The sequence below is a fragment of the Zootoca vivipara genome, chromosome 1 (assembly GCF_965207765.1).
Source record: "Zootoca vivipara chromosome 1, rZooViv2.hap1.1, whole genome shotgun sequence".
NCBI classification, from domain to species: Eukaryota; Metazoa; Chordata; class Lepidosauria; order Squamata; family Lacertidae; genus Zootoca; species Zootoca vivipara.
The window spans coordinates 88130487-88157255 of NC_142582.1; the positions used below are offsets into that span (position 1 = coordinate 88130487).

Consider the following 26769-nt stretch of genomic DNA (forward strand, 5'->3'; position numbering starts at 1 on the left):
CCTTAAAGTTCGGGGGGGGCACATAAATCTTGCATGAACTGTTCCTCTGACAACATGAATTTACCCTCCAGTGTATTATACCAGGGATTAACTCTTGACATTCTTCTCACTGTATGCACGTCCTCTCTCTTTTCTCTTTTGCTTGCTGTTTGTTTTTGTTCCGTTTCCCCCCTCTTACTTAAGACGCAGATTATTTTTCCAACCTTTGCACGTGGTAAAAACATAAGAGAAATGCACACATGCATATTTAAGCAGATGATTTAAGAGCTCAAGTTCGCAAGGGTGGAACTATCAGCATAGAAATACATTCTAATTCCTCCTGTCAGTGTAATCAACCTTCCCTGAAACAAAAAAAAACTTAATAAAAATTAAAAACTTTCTCATCCCTCCCAAAGAAAATTTTATAGACACGTAATACGCGGGTTGCAGGGGAGGATATTGCAGCTGCTGCCTTCCTCCCCAGGTTCTCCTGCTGCTGTGCTGCTCAGTGCTGAGCCATGGTTTGGCTTGATCAGCAGGATGTCCAAACCCAGGTTCAAGCTGTAGACCAAGAACAAGCCTTTGTTCTGTAATGGAAGGGGAAAGGCTAAGAGAGCTACTGATGGCCTTCCTTGTGCAACTGCTGCAGAACTGCCCTGTAGGGTTGGCCAGCTGCCTCCGGCCAGCTACTCACTGCCACAACCACTCCCTTTCACACCTATAGCTCACAGATGAGACAGAACGGTAAAATACTAAAACCCAGGCTCCCAAGACAATGCACTCTGTGTTTCCTAGCCAGATTCCTCTCAGTTTACTCAGGACAACAGGGCTAGCATCCAGCTGCCTCTCCCACCCTAGGATTCCATGCAGCCTGCTCTTTTCTCGATGAAAACTCCTTTTTTGCCCGCCATATGCCCAGTGGCCAGGTATGTGGGATATTATCCGAACCATAAAGGTAAAGGACCTCTGACCATTAGGTCCAGTCGTGACCGACTCTGGGGTTGCGCGCTCATCTCGCATTATTGGCCGAGGGAGCCGGCGTATAGCTTCCAGGTCATGTGGCCAGCATGACAAAGCCGCTTCTGGAGAACCAGAGCAGCACATGGAAACACCGTTTACCTTCCCGCTGTAGCGGTTCCTATTTATCTACTTGCATTTTGACGTGCTTTCGAACTGCTAGGTTGGCAGGAGCTGGGACCAAGCAACGGGAGCTCACCCCGTCACAGGGATTCGAACCGCCGACCTTCTGATCAGCAAGCCCTAGGCTCAGTGGTTTAACCACAGCGCCACCTGGGTCCCTGTGATCCGAACCATAGTGTTTTGCAAAACCACACTTCAGCACCCAACAGCCAAATTATATGAATTTTTATTAAGAATAAAAAAGAGAAATCGTATTAAAAACAAACTGACCTCTGTAGCTCACTCCTTATGCTGACCTAGTTACTTAGAATCACAGAATTGTAGAGTTGGAAAGGACCCCAAGGACCGTCTAATCCAAGGGTCCTCAAACTTTTTAAACGGGGCCGGTTCACTGTCCCTCAGACATTGTTGGGGGCTGGACGGGAAGTTTGGAGAGTGGGCTGGCTGGCGTGCTCGCGGGAGCTGGGCACCTCGGAAGCGGGGAGCCTGCAGGAGCTGGCCAAGTGTGGCGCTCACTGCTCAGTGCACCTCTTCAAGGAGCACAGAGATGGAGACAAGGACAAGCTGCTGGTGCCTCACCTACAGCTGCTGCCCCATGCAGGCATTTCCACCCTTTCGTCCTCCTGCTCCCCGGAAGTGAAGACTGCCACCTGGGCCACTTCACCGCTGGCCTCATCATCCTCCATCGTCACGTCAGCCACCAATGGAAGCGCCACGGCGGCCCCGAGCCCTAGCCCAGGCCAGCTGTCCCCTTCCAGGAACGCCACTGCCGCCCCCTCACGGGGATGCAGAGCGGCGGCACCCACAGGAGCACCAGGGCAGTGGCGGCAGCAGGAGGAAGAGACCGAGTGGCAGCGTCTCTGCCAATCAAACATGCTGGTTTACCTCAGTGCGGCACAGCTGCTGAGGTAAACCAGGCCCAGTGTTTGATTGGCAGAGACGTCCCCACACTGCACTGAGGTAAACTAGGCAGAGGTTTGATTGGCCGCCACTCGTCCTCTTCCTCCCGTCGCCATCACCTGGAGTCTTGGCTTCGTAGTGGGTTCTTAAATGGCTGGGTGGGCTGGATTTGGAACCCTGGTGGGCCTGATCCGGCCTGGGGACTGTAGTTTGCCGAACCCTGATCTAGTCCAACCCCATGCAATGCAGGAATCTCAACTACATCATCATGGCAGATGGCCATCCAACAGACTGCTTCTCTTGCATAATTCCACAACCCACCCATTTCCCCCATGAAAATAGAGTCAATCTTGCATCCCTCTGGTATAAAGCTCTGTCTTTATTGTGCTATAGTCATGCATTTGGCAATATCTTGACCCACACTAGCTTCTGGAATAGTTGTGTTAGTTTAATATAACAGTTTCCTTTTTAAAAAAATGTGTTTATTCTCACAATGGGTTGGTTATATAAAAGTTGCAACTAAAACACATTCAGCAATGTCTGCTGCCCATATAGGCAGATTTGAGGGGGATATATAAGTACAGTAGCATTAAAAAAGAAAAAAACTCTCCCCCTTCGTGCAAATTTCACTAAAGGACAAGATAGAGCAGTGATTTCCCAGGAACTGGAAGTGAAAGGAGGAACTGTTGGAGTGTTTGTTTCTGGTTAAACTGAATGTGATATGGAAGTATTTTTCCTAGCCTAAAAGCAGGGGCAGGGGAGGGAGTTGACTGAGGCTGCGGCAATTGAGGGGGTGTTAACTCTTTCCTCTGTGCTGTTCCTCCAAAGTCAATCCCTCTTCCCAGGTGGGGGACCAGTTAGGATGCCCCGCTCCCAAGAGACTGGTGGAATCTGATAGATTCCTGACTGCTCTGACAGGCTTTCCGATGGATAGAGCAAGTGATCCTGCTGAGGCCCTAGTCTCACTCCTGTGGACTCATTCGAACACCGTGAAGCTCACTTTGCTCTATCACGGTCGATGAAACAGACTGGATGAGGGCTGAAGCATAAGTGGCATAAATCTCCCTCTAGAACCAACCAAGCATGTGCTCAAGCTTATAACTGGGCCTACCACATGGCTGAGGGAAACAGCAAAGAGATCCTACTTTGCTGCCTCCATTGCATCGCTGTTGGAGTCACAGCAGCATTCTGTTTGGAAATAGTGTTAAAGGACAGAATGCGAGTCTGTCCCTTCTGACAATTTCAGTTTATCCTGGAGTTACCCAACCTAACCTATCAAGGGAACGCCCAGCAGAGTTGTTCCATGTAGTTCAAAGGAGGGCAGACCTCTGGAGCACACAGTGTCTCCCAAGCTGGCTAAACACTTGGAAGACAATGCTTCTTGGCTCCACAGTGTTTTAGAGACTGGTATTGTGCCAGTGTCTGCTGACATGTCCAACCCAACATCGAACCCAGTGTTGTGGGATTTATTTCAGTTCATGGGGCCTGACTGGATACTACCTGATCAGTGATGGATTATTGCAGGGCACTGTAGATAAGGCTGTTGGTTGTTCCGAGTTGGCAAGCGTCATCTGATGGCAACAAGAAACTGAGCTTTTACTGTCCTTGACCCAGTCCTCTGGAATGCTCAGGCAATAGAGATTCTTGTTTTAATCTTTAAATGTCTGCTGAAAACTTTCATATGCTGCCAGGCTTGTGCAGGCAATTAATAATTTAGATTTCTGTAATAGCTGATGTTTGATTTTAAATATGTACATGGTTTTCATTGCATATATGTGTGGTTTGTAAACCACTTTGAATTTTTTTATAATAAAGAATAATAATAATAAATACAGATACTTTTTCTATCCTGTGCCCAATAGCAACTTGAGGAAACTTGGGGAAAAATTATCTGGGGAAACAGAATGATGGGAAGGGTTAACCCCTTTCTCTCAATACAAGAAACCCAATTTAACACACACACAAAACAAAAGGCAAAACAAAACATGGATCTCCCACTTCATGTCTATTTTGGCCTTCCTTTCATGCAGTTCAGAATATTATGTTTATTTAATCATATAAAAGACAATGTTTCAGCTGTGTGGAACATGCTCCACACTACAGAGTAAAAAGAACTCGAGAGGAGCAAGTACTGCAGGCTTGTCTCCAGGAGCCTGCACATCCTCGTGGTCTCAGTATACCATAGTTTGGCTTGCACACCATGCGAACCATGGGTGGTGCAAACCACAGCTTTGCAATATTGCTGAGACTGCAGTGGAAAGAAATTAATAATGATTCCTCCTAGCATTCTAATACCTTTGGATGCAAATAAACGATAAACCTTGCCAAGCAATATTTATATTACGTAAGGACACTACAATATAGGATATAGAAGCAACTGTGGAAAATTATCAGCATGCCAATCTACTCATCAAAGTGATTATAATCAATGTTTCAAGGCTGGAGGATGAGCAATAACTGCAGATCAGCAACAGGACTTGAGTCTACAGCAGTGTAATAACTAAAATAAAAATCAGTACAACTGTATTGATTCACATACTCTCATTTTTCTGGGTGTAGAAATCTCATTTCTGGTAAAATGAGCAAGCTAAGGAAGAAGAAGAAGCCATGTTCCATAATATATTGGGAAATCCTGACCCATTCTCAGTCAATTCTCCACGAGTTGCACTTCTGAAGTTTTTCTTTGAATTTTAACAGATACCTCCTGAAATTCTTCAAAATCCCAGAAAAACTGTTTGTCCAATGTCATATGTGCAACAAAAAAATTAATATGGGCAACATGGCAGAACAATTCCATTTTGACATACCTGAAAACATATAGTCTAAAAAGCTACTTGTTTCTCAAGCAAATGCGGTTTCATAAAAAAATTCACTTAGCAGGGTTGTTTGTTTTTTAAAAAATTATTTCTGAAATGGGCAAAACAAATAGGCAGGATTCTGATGAAGTCCTTTGCCTTGTAGTGAGTGAAGAATGACTGAGTTAACTTAACCAGGATTAATGCAAGATAATCTTTCACTGTGTCACAGAGTTTCAGGCAAGTGGATGGATGGGTCTGAATTACACAATGTTGTTTGCTTGCCTTTCCCCTGGAAGAACTGTGGGAGACTTCATAAACATTTAATTAACCGTTTTGTTGCAATGTTTAACCATGTTGTCTGAATGCTGATCCACAAATAGCTGTGTTCCCTTAAAGCCACAAGACAGGATCATCAGCAAGGGGATCCCAGGAGGGGCCTAGTAAATACAAACATTTTAAAAAAGGCAAGGCAAGGCAAAGGAAGAATATACTTCCTGGAACACAGGACTCAAAGGTCACAAGGTCAGAGGTACTGAGCTTCTCATGCATATCTTCCATTCTCTCCATGTCTGTGCTTGCTCTGAAGAGGGCAAAGATTTAAGGAAAGGTTTTCTAATTTCTCACCCTCCCTTAGTCCTTGCATTCAAAGTCTATTGAAAGCCTCTTTTAAGTCAGAATGGACACAAAGTGAACTGCCCCAATGCAGAAGCACAATCTGGGATATATATTTTTTGCAAGCAAGAAGTTTTGGGTTTTTTTGGTCTGCTACCTTTTGCTGAACTCATTTTCCATGCAATTGCAAGATAGCTTTTGTTCTCAAACTTTAAGCCATGATTCTTCTACAAGAACCTCAAGGGGATCTGTGGTACTTACTGGGAGAGTGAGAGAGTGTTGACCTCAATCATAGCTGTGGGCTCTGGAAAAGAGGGAGAAACTGAGATTAGATAGTTATCCCAACCCAAGAGAAGAGAACCAAACATTATTCAAGGGTTCCGGCAGTGAGACTGGCAGTTCCTTACATCAGGCGCAGACACCATAAAGATCCTTCCTAAACTACCCAGCGGACGCGAGTGGCGCTGTGGTCTAAACCACTGAGCCTCTTGGGCTTGCTGATTGGAAGGTTGGCAGTTAGAATCCCGGCAACGGGGTGAGCTCCCGTTGCTCCGTCTCAGCTCCTGCCAACCTAGCAGTTCGAAAGCATGTCAAAGTGCAAGTGCTCTGGCGGGAAGGTAAACGGTGTTTCCGTCTGCTGCTCTGGTTTCGCCAGAAGCTGCTTAGTCATGCTGGCCACATGACCCGGAAAAACTGTCTGAGGACAAATGTCAGCTCTCTTGGCCAGTAAAGTGAGATGAGTGCCGCAACCCCAGAGTCATTCATGACTGGACTTAACTGTCAGGGGTCCATTTACCATTACCTTTAAACTACCCAGAGAGTGGAGACATTGTACTGAAGTGAATGAGCAGTGTCAGATTTAGAGCGGTACGGGCAGTTCCCTGGCACAGGGTGCTGAGCTGAGGAGCCACAAAATGAAGGAGATCCATAACTGAAAAGACCCATTGGGGGCGCCAAATTTTGGGCTCACTCAGGACGCCTTATTATCAAAAATTACCAAAGTTTGCCCCTGGGGCAAGGTGTCCATTTGCAGGTGCAGAGCAGGGATAGGGAGCCTGTGGCCCTCTAAATGTTGTTTAACTCCAGTTTTCGTCAGTCACAGCTAGCATGGCCAATTGCCAGGGATGGTGGGAGTTGTGGTCCAGCAACATCTGGGAGACCACAGATATCTCTTGTTGCTGGGAGGAGAAACAGATGAGCCCACAGAATACAGCCTGCTAGGAAAGCTGCATGGTTATTGAGCATGTAAAAATTAGATGAGTGGGACCCCTGGCTCCTGGCCCCTGGCTATGTGAGAGAAGTTAATGGGTGCACTCAATGGCTGGAAAAGCAGAACAGAAATTACGCAACAGCTATTTTCCAGACAGGAAAAACTGACTACACATGTATCACATGGCATATAAAATTTACATGTAGTCCTTGGGCTGCAATCGATCACCACTACCAATAAAGCACGCACGCACACAGACACACCAGTCCTTGCCAAGAAGTCTGCAGTGTGAAGCACAGCATCATGTAACAGCAAGCAAGGGGCACTGGACCTGGGCCATAGAAAGCAGAATTCCATGCTAAAGCTGGGTAGTGAAATCTCCCTGGCAGATAACCTGTTCCAACAACTTCTAGAGCATGTCCGTGCCATATAGAATGATGCAAGCTCTCATCCTCCTTAGGAAATAATGAAGTTCTTAAAGAAGCCACGGTCTATCTTTGTATTCTCTTGACAGACCTGTTGACACCTCAGGTGAGGAAGGGTTGGATCCTGGCAATTGATAAAGCAACTTCTTAAAAGGCTCATGCACTTGGGTGGCATCGCTCAAATGGGTGACATCTTGGGTAGACATAGGATCTTTCCCCAGATGAGGACCAGTTTGAAGACTCTTGATCTTGCCTGTTGAGCAGTCCTGAGAATGACAGGACTACCCTCCATGTGTCACTGGGAACGTAAGTTCACAGTAAGCAAAGTCCCATTTTTCCAGTTACACCTAGCTTGCCAGCTGTGGCCATTCTTGGACCCGCATGGCTTTCTCACAGGGATCCATGCCCTGGTAGCCTCCTGCCTTGACAAGTACAATGACAGATTAAACTCGGGGCTTTAAAAGCCCAAAAGCTTGGGAATATAAAGTGAACCTTGAAGCAGTGGAAGGCTCACCCATGCAATCAAGGGCGTACCCACCATGCGGCAAGTTAGGGCAGCTGCCCTACTCTAGAAGCAGGGCTGGTGGGCAGAGGCGGAGCACAGCCCGGCGGAGCGCGAGTTCGCCATTCCCGCCGCGCCGCGCCGCACCCTCCCTCCAGCTCCCCGGCGCGCCCTCAGGCAAGGCCAAGCGCGGCGGGGAACCAGGGAGCGGGGAACCCACGCTCCTCCTCGCACAGCCTACAGCGTCAGGAGCGCTGCCAAAAGGCTTCCTCCCTGCAACAAGGCGCTGCGGATTTGAGTTCCGCTCTCAGAGCCCGCGCCTCCTTTGCAGCAACGCGGTGAGAGGGCTTCTCCCATCCCACCCACTTCCTTCTCCCCACCCCCCACAAATACGGTACTGGGCACCCGCCCCCCTCTCGAAAGCTGCTCGATCATTGCCTGTGCCTGCCTGCAGTGCCTTCATTTCAAGCGGGCTCAGGGTTTGCAAGGCGACGGTTGTGTGCACAGCGCGCACGGATTCGGAATCGGCCTCGATGAACGCGGCGGGGCTGACTCAACAGATGCACTGCAGGGATGCGCAGGTTCTCCAGCGAGACTGGCGGGATTTCCACCGCCCCCTCCATTATCTCTACGCAGACCTTTTCCTGCCTCCTTCCCCCAAAGCCCCGTATTTCCTTTCCTCCCGGTAGACATCCCCGCTTTTTGCAACGCGGTTGTCAGACCCAAAGCAAAATAATTAAGACGCCGTCGGCAGAACCGCGGCTATCTTTTTGTGAGACATCAATTAGGGATAAAGGGGCAGGTTTGTTCCAAGGGATGCTGCGGTGCGACAATACTTCGATACGTGTCTTGTTACGTAGTAAGAGGTAACCCGTTTGCGATCAGGCTGGCCGCCACACAACCTCCCGCAGCCCATATAATCCTAGCAGAGACCGTTTTCCCAACGGAGTTGCTATATACAGTATATATATGCTGTGCTCTGTCTTTACTCGTCTTGCATTAACATATGTCCTTCTCTACCACACACATCTATTGCAATCCGCAAACCTTAAGCCACCAGCAGATACGCTCATCAAATGTTCTATTTTAAGAACATTTTAAAAGCATCTGTTCCCGCCCACTTTGTTCGCTGTTCCCGCCCACTTTGTGGCCCCTCCCCTTCCGTGCCTTGGCCCCTCCCCTTGCCCCCCCCCTAGTTTTGATCCTGGGTACGCCCATGCATGCAATATCCCTTTTCTTTTCTTTTTAAAAAAACATTAGCTTAGCTGGCAAAGAGAGAAATGAACACTGGTGTTCGGGGGCAGAAAGTCAGTTGCAAACAGTGGAATGTCTGAAGTTTGAAGCAAAAATTCTACACTAATTCAACCATGTTTAATTGGCTTTCTCTGAAAGTTAGACAAATTTCTCACAAGGTAGGTTCCCCATATCAAATTTCATACTAATGGAACACAGCCATCTTGACTTTACAATGAATACCCGTACAGCTGAACTGAGGGGGGAAAGCAAGATATTTAGAACTTGGGAGCTTCTGCTGCTGCAATTGCTGCTCTGTCATCTGATGGATGTAACAGTTATCAGTTACAGTCGTACCACGGAAGTCGAACAGAATCCGTTCCGAAAGTCCGTTCAACCTCCAAAACGTTCGACTTCCAAAGCATGGCTTCTGATTGGCTGCAGGAAGCTCCTGCAGCCAATTGGAAGCCACAGAAGCCCCTTCGGACGTTCGACTTCCAAAAGAACGTTTGAAAACCAGAACACTCACTTACAGTTTTCGATCGTTCGGTAGCTGGAACGTTTGATTCCCAAGGCGTTCGGGAGCTGAGGTACGACTGTACTATGAATATTTGTCATTCTAAACTGTTATTAGAAAGAAAACATATTCCAAACAGGGGGGAAAACCAAACAGTTCCTGGCTTCCATCTCAGAGACCGTTGTTTTTAGAAGAAAGTTATTCCTTTCATTTAAAGCCCGGTAAGACTGAAAGCAGCCTGTTCCAAATGTGTTATAATTTTCTGGATTATTCATTTTGTTTTGTTTTTTGGGAGCATTCGGCTTTAGGCAGCTTATTTCAGGAACAGCCTCTGGCACTGACAGGGTGTTTTGTTGCTCCTTCAGCCCTTAATGCACTGGGTGGGTCTCTTGTTTCTTCTGTCTTCCAGGCAGCTTCCTCCTAATGCTCCCAGGGCCTGGCTCAGAATTGCAGAGGATTACTCAGGCCAATGGTGTTTGTGGCCTTCAAGACTGTGTGTCTTCAGGGGCCGATAGAGATAAGGGCAGCGGAGGAGGAGGCGGCGTGGGTGGATAGCTAGTCACTGCAGCTGCCCAAAGGCTGAGGGGGGGAGACATTCTTTTGAATGCATTCAGACACACTGCTATTTCCTGCTTTGCTCTCAAAGTGCTCCACCTGCTTTTACTTAACCATTTCCTGATTCCTGCTCCTGGAAATCCTCTGCTGGAGTAGCTGGTCTCTCTCAGAAGTATTACTTAAAACTGGCATGTCTGTGTGGGGCTTTTAAATGGCAAGTGCTTGTTACCAGTTCCATCCATCCAGGAGTATGCCTCTTAAACCCAAACTCTTCTTTATATAACTTAGTTCAAATGACCAGAATTACATTTACAGCTAGCAACCAACTGCTTATGCTGTATCTGTATTTTCTGTGTGTTTTTTCCACAGCGATGTTGAAAAGAATATGTTGAATCTGCACCGGGATGGTTCAGTGGGTACAGCATGAGATTCTGAATTTCAGGGTCATGGGTTGGAGCCCCACATTGGGCAAAAGATTCCTGTACAGTGGAACCTCGGTTTATGAACACCTCGGTTTATGAATTTTCGGTTTATGAACACCGCAGACCCATCTGGAACGGATTAATTCACTTTCCATTACTTTCAATGGGATAGTTCGCTTCAGTTTATGAATGGTTCAGTTTATGAACAGACTTCCGGAACCAATTACACCCATGCTTCGGGTTAAGTACGCTTCAGGTTGAGTACTCCACGGACCTGTCTGGAATGGATTAATCCACTTTCCATTACTTTCAATGGGAAAGTTCGCTTCAGTTTATGAACGCTTCAGTTTAAGTACCCCGTGGACTGTCTGGAACGGATTAATCCACTTTCCATTACTTTCAATGGGAAATTTCGCTTCAGTTTATGAACGCTTCAGTTTATGAACAGACTTCCGGAACCAATTGTGTTCATAAACCGAGGTACCACTGTATTGCAGGGGGTTAGACTGGATGGCCCCGGGGTCCCTTTCAACTTTACATTTCTATGATTCTGTGAACTTGTGCAAAGACTTAAGGAATATAAAAGAGTAAATTTCTCAACAGACTTTTGGAGAGGGAAATGGCATAATTAATCAGGAAGAAAAACCATGCCAGATTGTGGAATACTGTCTTACACCATGGAGAAAAGACATTTATAATAAAGTGTTATTAAACATAAAATAATATACTGTGCTGAATGATTCTTTTACTAAGGCAGTGATCCTAAGCACATGTACCATGGGGCAAGGGTACCTCCAGACAGGGCTTTGAGTCACAAATGCATCATCAGATGCATTTTTAGTGTGTGTACGACTGGCATGTTAATTTCCACACATTCTCCCCCCCCCCCAAGTTATGGATATTCATTGCTGTTCATCCATGTACTGTCTACACAGTAGGTGGCGCTTGAAGGAACGTATCTGGGCTGCGTATTTTGCCCTCTCCTCAATACACTTGACCATTCTGGTCATGCACACTGGTATTTGTGTACCTGTGCAAGCACATTAAATAAATAAAGACAAACGGAGAAAGACACCAGAAGAGCACAAAAGCAAATGTTACCAGCCCTTAGGTATCAATCTTGCTTCACGATTGGCAAAATGGAGACTTGTGCTTTGCAGGGGAGGGGAACAGCATCCATCCCCTCCAATATATCTCCAATGAAAATAGGGACATCCTAAGGAAAAGCGGGACATTCCGGGATCAAATCAGAAACTGGGACAGCTACTGTAAATCCAGGACTGCCCCTGGAAAATAGAGACACTTGGAGGCTCTGAGCATCCACTTTCATTTGTTGTGGTTGTTGTTGTTGCCCATGCCCCACGAAATTGTATTAATGAGCCTGTACACCAGGGGTAGGCAACCTAAGGCCCGGGGGCCGGATGCGGCCTAATTGCCTTCTCAATCCGGCCCACGGACGTTCTGGGAATCAGTGTGTTTTTACATGAGTAGAATGTGTCCTTTTATTTAAAACGCATCTCTGGGTTATTTGTGGGGCATAGGAATTTGTTCATCCCCCCCAAAAAAAATACAGTCAGGCCCACCACATGGTCTGAGGGACGGTGGACCGGCCCACGGCTGAAAAAGGTTGCTGACCCCTGCTCTACACCAACAGTGACTAGAGATGTATACTGTAATAGCTTATTTTTACTTAATGGGTTTTCCATATAAGGGGAAATCTGGATTAAACTGAAAGGAAAGGAGGAAATAAAGAGTATGGACTGGCATTTTGATAAAGATGACATGGTGTGGGCCCTGTGTAAGAGTTGTAGGCTTGACCTGTAAACTCCAGTCTAGCAATACTTTCATTGAACTTGGTCAAACTGACTTCTGTGTAAGCATGGTTAGAATTGTGCTTTAAGAAGGCAAATTAGGCTGGGCCATGGTGAAGCATTTTTCTTTCTTAACATAAAACACTTTTGATAATGTGCCATTTTTTTCTGGTGTTTTATTGATACATTTCTAAACGGGGCCAGGTTTAATATTCAGATAATGTTAATCCTCGTTCTAACAGGTATTGGGCCAGGCTTTCCAGTGCATGCTGCAGAGCCTAAGCCCTGCCAAACCCTTGCATTTTTGTGCAAGTATGTTCAAGATAAGATAAACCATGAGTACACAGTGCTCACGGAGGGCTCAGGGAACCTTTCAGAGCTGGCTTGCAACACTGTATGAAGAGCTTTATAAATTAGAAAGAGCCACCTTTCTAATTCAGAGAGCCAGTGTGGTGTAGTGGTTAAGAGCGGTAGACTTGTAATCGGGGGAGCCGGGTTCGAGTCTCCGCTCCTCCACATGCAGCTGCTAGGTGACCTTGGGCTAGTCACACTTCTTTGAAGTCTCTCAGCCCCACTCACCTCACAGAGTGTTTGTTGTGGGGGAGGAAGGGAAAGGAGAGTGTTAGATGCTTTGAGACTCCTTCGGGTAGTGATAAAGGGGGATATAAAATCCAAACTCTTCTCTTCTCTTTTGTCTACTCTGTATATGCCACCTTGACCCTTATCATATTGTACTGTTGCTGTATTTCAAAAAGTAAAAACTAGGACACCCTGAAAATTGTTGAGCTTCTTTTTAGGAAACCCCAAAGTATTTGGAGGTTTTTGTTTACTTTTTTTTTTTTTTACAAAGATTGACGTGCCTAAGATACAGGACGTTCCCCCGGACGTCATTTACACCTTTGAGATCCGGATGTATGGCAGCCCTATCATATTGTCAAAGCAAGCATCAAAAGACTCGTATGTTTGATTTTCCAAGCAAGCATTGAGACTATTGGCTTCAGAAGCCATTGTAGCCTATGCTGGAGCTGATCTAAAGGAATAAAAAGTGCTGAATCATCTAACATGGACAGTATGTAATGTCTCGTGAATACCATATGCCCTAGTTCCCACATGTTTCATCTAACCAGAAAGCAAATGTCATTTTCTCATTGGATCCATCTACCTGTATATGGTTTTCCATAATGATTTTCCACTTGGGTCCTCTTTAAGTCTTATTATGTTGCCCAAATTCCAAACTTTTAGACCATTTAGTTTCCCTTAGAGTACTGTGCCCCAACATTTTCATGGCTTGTGCACACATTTGGAGTATATCCTGGCAAGATTTCCATATGATTTGTACCTTGAAATATTTGTACAGTCCACACTTTATCTTGCACGTTCCTCTGGGGTTTTCTTTACATCCAAGTGAGTAGCTTATTATATTGGCACGAACTTTCTATATTATGCACCAGTTTCCCCCATGCAAGCCATAGGTCAATAGCTCTTTATACATCAACACACACACACACCACCTCTCAGTGTGAACAGCAAGTGAGTATGTCAGAGATCAGATGCTACATATGGTAAGTCCCGGAAACTTCAGGATTGAGATACATTAGGAAACCACATTGACAGAGCAGTCTTTTTCTATTCACATGGGTAGGGCAATTACTGTACGTAGAAAGCTTTTTTCTTAAAGTGAGTGCTTAACTGCTTAAGTGGCTGCCCTGCTCTGCTAAAGCCTTCACTGCTGCTCATACTGGGGAGCAGGGAAGGAGGTAATCCAGTCATTTGTGCAAGCATGTGGGAGTGAGGTCATTGCATACACATAACCAATGGTTAGGTCACATGCAGTATACTTTTATTATGACTCGGCTACCAAACGCCACGCATCTCAGCATCAGAGAAATCTCTTAATAAGCTTGGGGGTTTTATGCCTCTGAGTTTGTTGCAGACTGTAACAGAGGAGAGGAATGGGGTTGCCAAAAAATTAATTACGTAAATAAACAGGTAAAGGTTTTGCAAGATGCAGTTTAATGGGCTCTATTGAAGCGGGATAAATTTTCCCACTGGTTGTAACTAGAGCAATCAAACTGAGGCACATAAAAAGGTCACTGAGTCCGTCTTATTCTACGATCTCAGAGTAGCCTCTTTATCCCACAGACAGATAAAAACAGAGCCCACAGCAAATGTTAACATTCTGATAGAGATCTTGCTTACAATAATAAATTACCATTGGGTGACACCTAATAGGTCAAGCAGTCCTGTGTTCTATTTTTGTCTCTCGTGTCTCTCTCCCTGGCCCAACCGCTTAGGAATCTTCTCCAGATTTAATCTGTTGTTGTTGTTGTTGTTGTTGTTGTTGTTGTTGTTGTTGTTGTTTTCCCAGTGGTGTTTAAAAACAATGTGCTTTACAACTTTCCAGTGGGAAGGACATTAAGCTCATTGCTAAGGTTACTCCCATTCATAGCTGCCAAGTTTTCCCTTTTCTCGCGAGGAAGCCTATTCAGCATAAGGGAAAATCCCTTTTAAAAAGGGATAACTTGGCAGCTATGCTCCCATTACAGTGTTTTAGCAATAGGAAAAAGTCTTATTTCAGAACTCTTCAGTAGACCAGAATTCTGATCCCTCTTTTGGGTTATAGTTGCCCTACAGCTATCCCTACTTAACAGTGGCACTGCTAGCAATATGTCTGAAACATTAGTTCCGATACTTGAACAAGGCAAAAGTTTCAGATTAGCTGCTAGACTCCAGGTACTTTGGTCAAGAACAAGTTAATCTAGTATGATGATCTCATAGTCTTACTGGCTGGTGATATGGCTGATAATGCTGAGAGGACAGCAAAGAAGACAAGTGCTTCTCTTCTTATTTTTAAACACACTTGCAGAGTCCACATGCTACCCTCTCCCCAACTTTCCAGTGGACACATGGCTTCACTATTAGATTCACCACACACCCTGTGAGTCTATGCCTTTTCATTTAAACAGCATCTTTACCCAGCTTTATTGACATACTTCAGTGCTTTGTTCCTGAACAATAGCGATGAGCTCATCTAGGTGCATGTTGCCCTGGTGGGGGGCCTTGGGGGAACTTTACTTTTCAGCAATACAATGGAGCTTGTTTGAATGATCAGCTGAAGAAATCCAGCATGCTGCAGCACATATTTGCCTAGGTCTATGTCACCTTGCAGTGCAATTATTAGTAGCAAACATTTCTCTTTAGACTAAGCTGTCTTCCAAACAAAGAGATGTAATCTGCAGTCATTCATTATCACCTGGAATATTTTTCTCCTGATAAGAACTGAATGCTTTTCCAGGTTGGTATTCTACCCTTAGTTGCCAATAGCTGTGAGTGGATGATCTTAGAGGGTACCTTTAGTACAGGCTTCAGCATCTCCCTCCAAGGGAAGTTTGAGCAGTCACCTTTCCTACTGCACCTCAGGCCATGTACTGGCCATGTTTGGATAATTCAGCAGATCTGTCAAGTGAAGAGCAATTGCTTTCCTCCCTTGCCCACTCAATATGTCTGTCCCACTTACATTATTATTATTGATTAAATTTGTATACCACCCTTCATATGAAGATAGGAGGAGAGTTCACAAGAGAAGAATACAAAGTGAGAATTCAAGATACATAATAAAGCAAAAACAAAAACCAACCAATAACCCCCCTACACACACACACACACACACACACAGGTATAGGGCAGTATACAAATTCATCATGATGATGATGATGATGTCTGGATCAGTTCATATGGGGAGAGGTGGTCCTTGTGTTGTTGTGGTCCAGATCTGTTTAAGGCTTTATAGGTCACAACCAGACCCAGAAACTAATCCCGAGCCAGGATCGGTATAATATGCTCAAAACATCTTGCCCCGGCAAGCAACCTGATGGCTGAATTCTGCACAGCTAAAGTTTCTGAAACATATAACACATAGCAGTAATCTAACCTAGAGTTAACACATCATGGACAACAGAAGTTAGGCTATCCCTATCCAGTTAAGGGATGCAGCTGGGCCACCAGCCAAAGCTGACATGGGTGTAGGCAGGGGGGCAGGAGGGGGCTGCCCCCCCCAGAAGCAAAAAATTAATGTATTTTACAGACCATAACCAGCACTTTTCCCCTCCAAAAACTGAAGTGGAAAGGGCTTTGCTTTAGCAAGAGCAGCTAAGTCTCCGCTTGCTGGGGGGGGGACACAGCTGTAACAAAAACACATCAAATAAATAAAGCAAAGTGGCTACCAGTAGTTAAGCAGTTAAGACAATGGAGCATATATCCCCAGGCAAGATTCGATAGCTGACCATTTCACCCTATTGTTCTTAAGTGGGAGTTGTTAATGAGCATTCAGGAGCATTAAGAGTTCTATTGGCGATTTAATGAGGGTGCAGACTCAGAGGATTCAATTTGACTAAGGTGGCTCTGCAAGGCTAAAAGGAAGTGAATAAGAAAGGGGGGGCTGTAGCTTTGACAGACACAGTGATGTTTATAAAAAGCAGTGGTGTTCCAGTCTGCCCCTCCTCCTGCATCTGTATACTGTAAATCAGGGGTGGCCACCTCCCAAGAGACTCTGATCTACTCAAAGAGTTTAAAACTGGGGGTGATCTACCCCCTTTTGGGGGGTTCAGGTCAAAGCTGTTGAGTTTTTTTAAGGAAGGGAAGCCCTGTTTTGGGGGGTTTAGGTCAAACTTGTTGAGCTTCTTTTAGGAGGGAGGGGTGCCCATTTTTTGTTTAGGGCTTCAGGTCATAGTTCAACTTTTTTTAGGGAGGAGGAAAATTTTGGGTGAGTTTTTTTTAGGGGTGCCAGTGACCTACCAGTGATCTACCACAGAGATCCAGTGATCTACTGGTAGATCACAATCTACCTGTTGGACGTGCCTGCTGTAAATCAAGCAGAGAGAAAGCTGCTTACAAGGCTCCTGTACATGCAGAGTTCCAGCATCACAGCGTCACCCAGAGTTATCCCTCTCTCTATTTCTTCCTTCCTTCCCTCCCTCTTCCATCCTTAATAAAATACGGGGGGGGCAGATAAGCCCCACATAGAAAGCCCATCAACATGGGGGGATGACTCTTTCAAATACGGTATTTACCAGCAATTGGGGGGGGGAGAGGCACCTAGGCCTCTAGGAGTTGGCTGCTATGCCTAGGAGTAGGACAATTCAAGAAAGCAGAATGATGCATATGCTATGGTAATATATCAATAGAATCATAGAATTGTAGTCGGAAGGGACCACAAGGGTCATTTAGTCCAACCCCCTGCAATGCAGGAATTTTTTCCTAAGGTGGGGCTTGAACCATGGTTGAAATATTATGCTGATATGCAGCAACGCCTCGGAGCCGTCGTGGCTGCGGCCATGCCTTGCCTCACCCTCGCCCGCCCTGCCACCCCCTCTCGCCTGCCCGACCCTCCCATCCTCTTGCTGCAGAGTTCCAGCATCACAGCGTCATCCAGAGGCACCCACAAATATGAGTTATCCCTCTCTCTATTTCTTCCTTCCTTCCCTCCCTCTTCCATCCTTAATAAAATACGGGGGGGGGCAGATAAGCCCCACATAGAAAGCCCATCAACATGGGGGGATTACTCTTTCAAATACGGTATTTACCAGTAATTGGGGGGGGGAGAGGCACCTAGGCCTCTAGGAGTTGGCTGCTATGCCTAGGAGTAGGACAATTCAAGAAAGCAGAATGATGCATATGCTATGGTAATATATCAATAGAATCATAGAATTGTAGTCGGAAGGGACCACAAGGGTCATCTAGTCCAACCCCCTGCAATGCAGGAATTTTTTCCTAAGGTGGGGCTTGAACCATGGTTGAAATATTATGCTGATATGCAGCAACGCCTCGGAGCCGTCGTGGCTGCCTCGCCCTCGCCCGCCCTGCCACCCCCTCTCGCCTGCCCGACTCTCCCGTCCTCTCCAGCCAAGCAGGGTAGCCGCCAACGCTGCCAGCCCCAGAAGCACAAGGTGGCCGCTGCCGCCGCCGCCACGATGTCATCAGGCCCGCTGGCCCTGTAGCCCCGCCCACATTCCCACTTCGTGGCCCCTCCCCTCCCGTGCCTTGGCCCCGCCCCTGAATGACCATGGCTTGCCCCCCCCCCCTAGTTTTGATCCTGGCTACGCCCCTGAAAGCTGATGGAAGGCACTCCACACCACTGAGGCCACCTGAGCTTCAAGTGACAGCGAAGAGTCCAGAAGTGCCCTGAAGCTGTGTACCCACTCTTTCAGAGGCAGTATAAACCCATCAACAGCAAACAACCTTTCATCCATCTGGTCTAGGGGACTGCCCACTAACAGTACCTCAGTCTTATCTGGACTGCGCTTCAGTCTGTTGACTCTCATTCAGTCCATTACTGAGGCAAAACAATGGTCCAACGCAGCCACTGCCACACCTGCAGATGTAAAGGAGAAGCAGAGCTGTGTCTCATCAGCTTATTGCTGACAATGTACTCCAATACTCCAGATAACCCCACTCAGCGGTTTCATATAGATGTTAAACAGCACAACGGATAAAATCGAACCCTGACAACCCCCACATTGAAGGTTGCACGGGGTCGAAAAGCACTCCCCCAAAGGATTACCCTCTGGATAAGACCATCCAAGTAGGACTGGAACCACTACAAAGAGGTGCCACCGACCGACCAACTCAGACAGCCTCTCCAAAAGGATATAGTAGTCAATGGTATTGAAAGCCACTGGGAGGGAGAGGAGAATTAACAGGGACATATTTCCCCTGTCTCTTTCCTGACAAGAGGTCATCATACAGGCGTCCAAAGTAGTTTCTGGGCCGAAACTCCAATTAAAATGGATTTAGAAAATCAGTTTCCTCTAACAGTGCCTGGATACCCGCTCAAGAACTTTGTCCAGGCATCTCCCTGGTCCAGCCAGCTGTCCCCTCCCTGCTAGCTTTTATCAGTCAAGAGGGGCAAGGGCCCAGAGCACAAGTGGTCACTTCCAAGCCCACCATGCATGAGTATAACATTTTAATGGCATCGGCATGCATAAAAGATAACATGTGCAGACCAAGATTGTGTGGTCAGCTCCCATATTATCCACCTGAGATATCCATTACACTGCACATACATGCTATTGAAACCTGCACATATGTCTGTCAGGACAACTGCGCCCAGTGGGTGGAGAAGGATGTTGCAATCTTCCACATGGGAGATGACCAGGGGAGATTATCATCTAAACCAGGCCAGTATTGTAAAATTCAAGATGGATGAAACCCCTGTAATACTGAACGTAGTACCAAGGCAGTTTGATGAAAGGCTGCAAGATAAATTTCTTTAAGATCTCCTGGCTCCATGCAACCTTAGTACGGTAAATACTTTTGCCTTCAGAAAATCTCTAATACAGAGATTGGATAGATTAGCAGAGAGGGCTGTTTGCCATCAGCACGTATTCTCTGGGAGCTGAGATATGTAGTGAGCATACCTGGGTCCACATCCTTAGCTGATAAAAATCAGCAAAGTTCCATCCATTTCAACAAAGACGTGCCAGTTCCCACCCACAAGTCTGCCTCATGAACAGAGAAGTTGCTTAGATCATCATCAGTGTGATATCTAAATTTTAGCTTGTTCCTCTTAACCTCAGTGTTATCGTTGTGGAATTTAACCCCCTTTAATACTAGATGCCATGACTCACGAAGAAGCTTGCACTTCTAAGCATCCCCCTTTACTTTGGTGCCTGGTGTGAGGTCAATTGTAATAATGTAGTTTGACTTGCATACTATAGCATATGGGTTGCCAGTCAGTGGTGGCGCCTCTCTTTTATGGAGTAATCTCCCCAGGGAGACATGCCTGGTGCCATCATTAGCAAAATTATTCTTATTCTCACAGGCCTTTGGGTCTTAATTTTAGCAGGTTGGGATGGAGTTGGATCTGTTTTTTAATATATTATTTGTGTATTTGGGGCTGTTTTATCATTGGTTTTAATGTTCGTTTTTAAAAGTTGCCTTGAGTGTCATTTTTTTGGGGGGGGGGAATTGACTAATAAATATATTCATCTTATATCAGGTTATTACAGGTACAGGCTGCCAAAAGTGTTGAAGAGAACAGCAATGCAAAATGGACGAAGTGTCTTGTTCAACACAGTTCTAGTTTTTCATTTTCATTTTATTTGATGCTATTTCAGGTGAACTTCCTGCCAAGTGATCTGGTGTTTTAAGCCTTTGGAGCAGTTGATCAGCCTTTGCAAAAATGATAATGCACTGATCAAAAGCAGAAGATAGATAAGGAAGCACATGGAAACTAGCGAACACAGGAGAATTCAATATGTTGCAGTCTTAGATAGTGCTGATTTCTGAGTGGGCCAAGAATCTAGTATCTCTTTGTAGGCAGAATTGCCATCATTCAAACTTGCTTTAAAAAACCCAGTTGTGCACAGTACATCATGTTGTCACTGAAACTGGTTTTATTTCTTGTATGTTTCAGATCAAAAGGACCAGCCATATTGCGGTTGGGAAGGAACAAGTCCAGTGCTGCAAGCCATAAAAGTGAGGAAAGACACCTTTAAAAATGAACCTGAAATGGCTTTATCCAGTTTCCCCAGTGAGACTCCCTAGTACACATCAGCAGTTACAATATGCAGGACTGCAAGCAGCTGGAACAGGGGATACGTGCTTGATAAGTGTAGTTACTATTTCTTGGTCTGAAGCAACTGTTCCATATGATGGCTACTAGAACTTTCTGAATAGATAACGAACTCCGGAGTCTAATCTTACACATTCTCCTCAATTAACATTTGCATATTGGAAAGTAGTACACTCGACTTCCTTCTTTGGTTAATAGTTGTGTGTTTTTCTGTATGTTTTATATTGATCCCTATCTCTTGTCTGATGCAACAAAAACTCACCTACTCAGATCTGAGAAGCTGCAGTGAACTTCATAATCCTTCGAAATGTGTACGGCATGATTTTCATAGCACATTACCAGTAAAATCTAAAAGATCAACATGAATCACCGCTACTTGGTTTCCATTCTCAAAGCACTATACAAATATTAGCTAATGTCATTCAAAGGATATACCAAACTAATAGGAAAAAATGACAGGTTTGCCCATATGTGAGAGGAAGGATATAATCACATGACCGTTTTGCAGAGGAACATCCAGCCAATGCAAGCCACACTCAGCACTCAGTGATGTCATCCTGAATCTGTCGCCAGCAGAAAAATGTGGACATGAAGGGGAGACCCGTATTGGTGGCAAAGTCAGTCCAGCAGCCAATGTGCTATGAGTTAATGATAACCACTGTAACAAATAGCCACTTCATGGATATTATTTTGATGTAACTGCTCCAACAGTCCTGTACAGTAGATCGGCATTATCTTCCCTATATTGCGGATATGGAGCAGAAAGAGAGTGGCCATCATCACCTAGTAGGTTTATGGCAGAGATGATGTTAAGAGAACTTTTTTAGCTGTCATGTTACAATAAAGTTCAGATGGGAAGGTACCTACTTTTAAAATGGATCCACTTCGATTGCTTCTTTTACTTTGGTTAAGCACACAGATGCCAACACACACACACATCAAGGAGGCCAGGCAATATCCTACCTAAGGAGTACATTGTCTTCATTACTTCAATAACGAGTAAAAAAAAAGCATTCTGAAGGAAATCAGCCCTGAGTGCTCACTGGAAGGACAGATCGTGAAGCTGAGGCTCTCCAATACTTTGGCCACCTCATGAGAAGAGAAGACACCCTAGAAAAGACCCTGATGTTGGGAGAGATGGAGGGCACAATGAGAAGGGGACGACAGAGGACGAGGTGGTTGGGCAGTGTTCCCGAAGCCACCAACATGAGTTTGATCAAACTGTGGGAGGCAGTGGAAGACAGGAGTGCCTGACGTGCTATGGTCCATGGGGTCACGAAGAGTCGGACACAACTAAGCGACTAAACAACAACAACAAAAGGGAGTGTAAACAGTCTATCTGCTACTAGTTTTTACAAAGGACTAGACAAGGGGTCAGCAAACTTTTTCAGCAGGGGGCCGGTCCACTGTCCCTCAGACCTTGTGGGGGGCCAGACTATATTTTGAAGAAGAAAAAAATGAACGAATTCCTATGCCCCACAAATAACCCATTAGATGCATTTTAAATAAAAGCACACATTCTACTCATGTAAAAACACCAGGCAGGCCCCACAAATAACCCAGAGATGCATTTTAAATAAAATGACACATTCTACTCATGTAAAAACACTCTGATTCCCAGACTGTCCACAGGCCGAATTTAGAAGGTGATTGGGCCGCATCCAGCCCCCGGGCCTTAGTTTGCCTACCCATGGCAGTAGACAGTGTGTTGAAGTGGAAACTGCAAATTGGCCATATCAGTAGGCTGTTCCTGCAGAGCAAAACCTCAGTCCCAGCGTAAGGCAAGCCAAATCTATTTGGCTGGTTGTTGTTTAGTCGTTTAGTCGTGTCCGACTCTTCGTGACCCCATGGACCATAGCACGGGGTGGACTAGATTTGGCTGGTAGGTGAGAGTTAACTGTAAGGTGAAAATGAGATATCATGGTTAAGATGAGATCTCTTGCAGAAATATCTCCACTACTCAGCCTGGCTAGGCTACTGTGTAGGTGCTGAGTATTCTCAAAATGATGAGGAACAGACAGTTTTGCTAATTCGGGACAGTAAGATCCAGACTACAAACTTAAACAGTAAGACTTTTCCCATTCATTTCAGTGGAGAGAAACCCAAAGGAAAAACAGAACTGCCCCTTCATTGAAATGAATAGGAAATTATTTTGCTCAAGCAGGGAGGGAGGATTCCGTGCGTTCAAAAGAGCTCAACATATCATCGCATGACCATTACTCGGCACAAACCCATTTAGTTAAGCAGAAACCATATCTCTTTGTCTTTCAAGCCATCAATAGAGCCAGAGTTTTTATTTTTAATGCACACGTAGACAGGATAGTGTCAATCCAAAGATAATCTTTTGGAAGCATATCCTCACATTGGCTGTCTTCTCCAGTCACAAAGAACTTGTTGCTACAGCTACCAACTGCATTGTTCTGTTTCATTGAGCCACTTTTTTTTTAATGCAAATTAGTTCTTGAATGGGGGGAATGCTCCCCACCTTCTACGGTATGTTACCGGTTGAGTAACTTAAAGGAAAAGGGAGCTTCCTGTTTTGATGGCATAGCCTACCTTTAACTGTTTAATTGGATAGAGTAGGAACATCATTTGATCTAGATAACCAATGAATATTTTGTGGAAGTATTCAGAGACACAGAAGTTCTTCCCTTCCTTTTCTTCCCACCCCCATCCCCCAAATGATCACATGCCTAGTTCCAAGACCTTTCAGTAGCACAATAGGCTGAATGGCAAGGAAAATTCCACTGAAGGACGGTTAGGTCTCCAGGGAACTACCAAGGTCTGTGTAAGCCTAAAAGCTTCTGGGGGCGGAGGGCAGAAAGAGAATGTGTCTAGAGTGTACTTAAAATTAAAACACAAAAAAACCCTACAATGCAGGAGTTGTTTAACTAGATTCTCCTGTACTGTCAGAACATTATGATTTTGCAAGGACAAATCTCTTAAATATTTTCCTCTGTCATTTTCTCTGGAGATATTTCACCCAAGGGACTGGTATATTTATAAACATTCATCATTTAAAGTTTTATCCCTTCCTTCACTGCTTTGTAAATGAAATATTGGTATTTAAAGATGAAGAAACTGAGTGAGATACTTGAAATTACACCAAGTTGTTGGCAGATTTTTGGCTGAAAAGGAAGGAGAGCAGTTTCCCCACCCCCACCCCCATTAAGTCCCATGCCTCAGATTCTAGACAATATTCAGTCCCCATTTTAAATCTTAAGGCTACATTCATATCTGCAAATGTCCTTTACAGTCTTTGTTACTTGTCATTCCTGCTCTGTTGTTTGTCATTTCCATGAAGAATGCTTTGTAAGCCTTGTACAACTCTGTTTACAGTACAGTGCATACATGTTTTGGCTCTATTAGGCTGGATAACATTTTATTGTGAGGGTGACACTTCCCACTTGGACCTGACAGGTGAGGCCTTTTGCCTCCTCTTTTAAGGGGTGGAATCATCCTGCCCTTCAGTTACCCTGCTGTTTTTGGTTGGGTCTTTTCTTCTCTTGGGAAAATCCTTTAGCTGAGCAATTTAAGTGGTCTGTGAGTGTTTTCTTTTTTCTTGTGTCTCCTCTTCTCTTTCATCCTCTACTGCATCCTCAACCTCAACCTTTTCATACCCAGGACCCACTTTTAACCCAAACATGCATTTGGGGACCCATTTCTTAATCTGTTACCATACAGTTGCATGGTGGTAGTGCTCCTATTGTGACTCACCTTGAATCAGTCCATAAATCACTAGTGGGTCCCAATCCACCAGTTAAAGACCAGTGTCTTGGGCTGTCTGGGTCGTTCTCAGTGTTTTCCCTCCTGAACAACTCTGAGTTTCCCTGTGTCCCAGTGGTTTGCGTCTTCAGCTTTTCATTCCTGTGCTTGCTCCTCTTCAAACAGCCAAACAAAAGCTCTGGAGCCATTTGTTTGTCCCAATCTCAGTCTTCTTCATGAGGTTTTTGTCCTCCCTTGTCCACTGCCCATTTCTTGTGAGTGGGGAGAAGGCTATAGCCAGAGATTAACTCTCCACCAGGCCACAGCAAAAAACTTTAGGGCAGGAAGTTTGGTGAGCCTTCTAACTAAACTGTTTGGCACACTGGATCTTTTTGCTCCAACCAGCTCTGCTGTGTTTGGTGAGTCCTGCAACACTCATCCTGAGCAGAATCGCCTAATTGGCCACTTCTTTGCCTTCTGCCTTAATAAATCAGTCCAAGCAGCTGGCACAGCCTTCACAAATTCCCTGGTGTGCAGCAGTTTGGGAGAAACACAGCACCTTTTCTACTGGCCATCTTTGAGGCACACTGGCTTTATTTCCAAGGTGGTTAGGGCCTCTGTTAAGTCTGCTTCAAGGAAGCACCAAAAAAGGGAGATCAAAACAAAAGCACAGCTCCAGAAGGCATGCAGCTCCAAAAAGCATGAGAGGGCAATCTTACAGATCGTATAGTTATAGCAGCTCTGTGATGTCTCCCCAGAACTGTAGGGCACCCTTGCCTTGCAGAGTGGAACCAGCTGCCCACTGGGCCAGAGTGGATCGACAGGTTCAGGTGTCCCAAGTTTCATCTCAGTTGCAGGCACACACTTTCCAGCCTCTGTCCTTATCACCTCTGCTCTAAAGTTTAGAGTCCTAATGTCATGCAAGATGAGGGCATGTTTGAACAGGAAGTTGCAGTTTTCTGACAATTTGCACCTACAAAGAGCAAAAACAAAGGCTGTCAAAGTACAGGCCACAACTCGACTTGCTTTCAAACTGGACCCTATCTTTGTGACCCCGAAGTCCAAAGATTTGAGCCTAGTATCATTACCCTTGCTACAAGCTCTGATGAAAGCGGTGGGCATTTGAAGATACCATAATATATTCTTCCTTCTACTGCTTATTTTTACAGTATTCAAACTCTGGAACAAAACTCTCTCCCCACAGTATATAAAATGCATTTTTAAATAAATAAATAAATGTACTGAAGAGGATCCAGCTGCAAAGTGATCTGATGGCAGATGTAAGCACTATGAAATCCAGTACTAATAAATAAAAAGTCTTGTCCTGAGGGAAAATAAACAACAACAAAGTGAAACGGAGTGCAAGGGGAAGGGACACAGCCTCAAATTGAACTTGATGTCACTGCTATACAGTGAGTTTATTTTCATACTAAGTTGCTTGCACTTTTATGAGACCAAGAGTCCTAAACACGATGGGGGATATGGGATTTTGTGGAACGGGCCTGTCTCATTTCTCACATAAAGATGTACTGTGTTACTTGATGGGATGCCTTGTTGGAGCCTAGATGCTAGCAATGTGCACAGCCCCCAAAGATTTGTCTTGCATCTGTCGATTAAAATAAATAAATCAGTCTGTGTCCTTTTGTATTAGGTTCTGTCAATGTTCAGATGTTACAAGTGTTGATTAGGAGCCACAGGTTAGTGAATAACTTCCAGAAGGATTTGTATCAACCATATCAACGTCAGTAATTGAAATTCAGTTTACCTACATGAATTGGCCATGATTTGTTTGTCAGCTGTGGACATATGGAAAGGCCTGCAGAGTCTATCTCTCAAGAGGCAGGAATGAGAATGTCCAGCCTGGGTGTGAAACAAAATAATTATGCCTAATACATTCCTCTGCCAATAACATGGACCAACAAGAACATGCCAGAGCAGCTTAGTTCCCTTAACAAATTCATGTAGGCTACTAGCAATCGCTCCACACTTCTCAAAATACTTATAACTATGTTGCTTATTAGCCAGTGTAATATCTCCAGGACTGAAGGTTGGCAATTGCAGCTGTAGCTGCCAGGCTCTTTTCTTTTTTGAGGCAAGTGCTCAACTCTGTTGGGGCCATTCCCTTGCTGGTGTCGTTACTGCAAGCTCAAGATTTAGTATTTGGTCCTTTAACTGGCAGCTTTTCACCGCTAGGAAGTGTACTATTAGTAGTATTAGTATTACAGTGGTACCTCAGTTTACAAACTTAATCTGTTCCAGAAGTCCATTCTTAAACCGAAACCGTTCTTAAACCGAAACCGTTCTTAAACCGAGGCACGCTTTCCCTAATGAGGCCTCTGGCCACCGGCACCCTTCCACCGTTCGGATTCCATTCTTAGCCAGAGGGAA

General features: G+C 45.1%; 1 protein-coding gene across 5 annotated transcripts in view; it reads left to right on the forward strand.

Annotated features, from left to right (window-relative positions):
• RAD51B (RAD51 paralog B) overlaps window positions 1-26012 on the forward strand; it is a 305174-nt gene extending 279162 nt beyond the window's left edge. For all 5 annotated transcript variants that reach the window (XM_088669800.1, XM_060273900.2, XM_088669783.1 and 2 more), the window contains one exon: window positions 20518-26012. In XM_088669800.1, coding sequence (XP_088525926.1) covers window positions 20518-20577 — 60 coding nt within the window. In that variant the 3' untranslated portion in view covers window positions 20578-26012. The remainder of the gene's footprint in view (window positions 1-20517) is intronic.
• The last annotated feature ends 757 nt before the right edge of the window (window positions 26013-26769 follow it).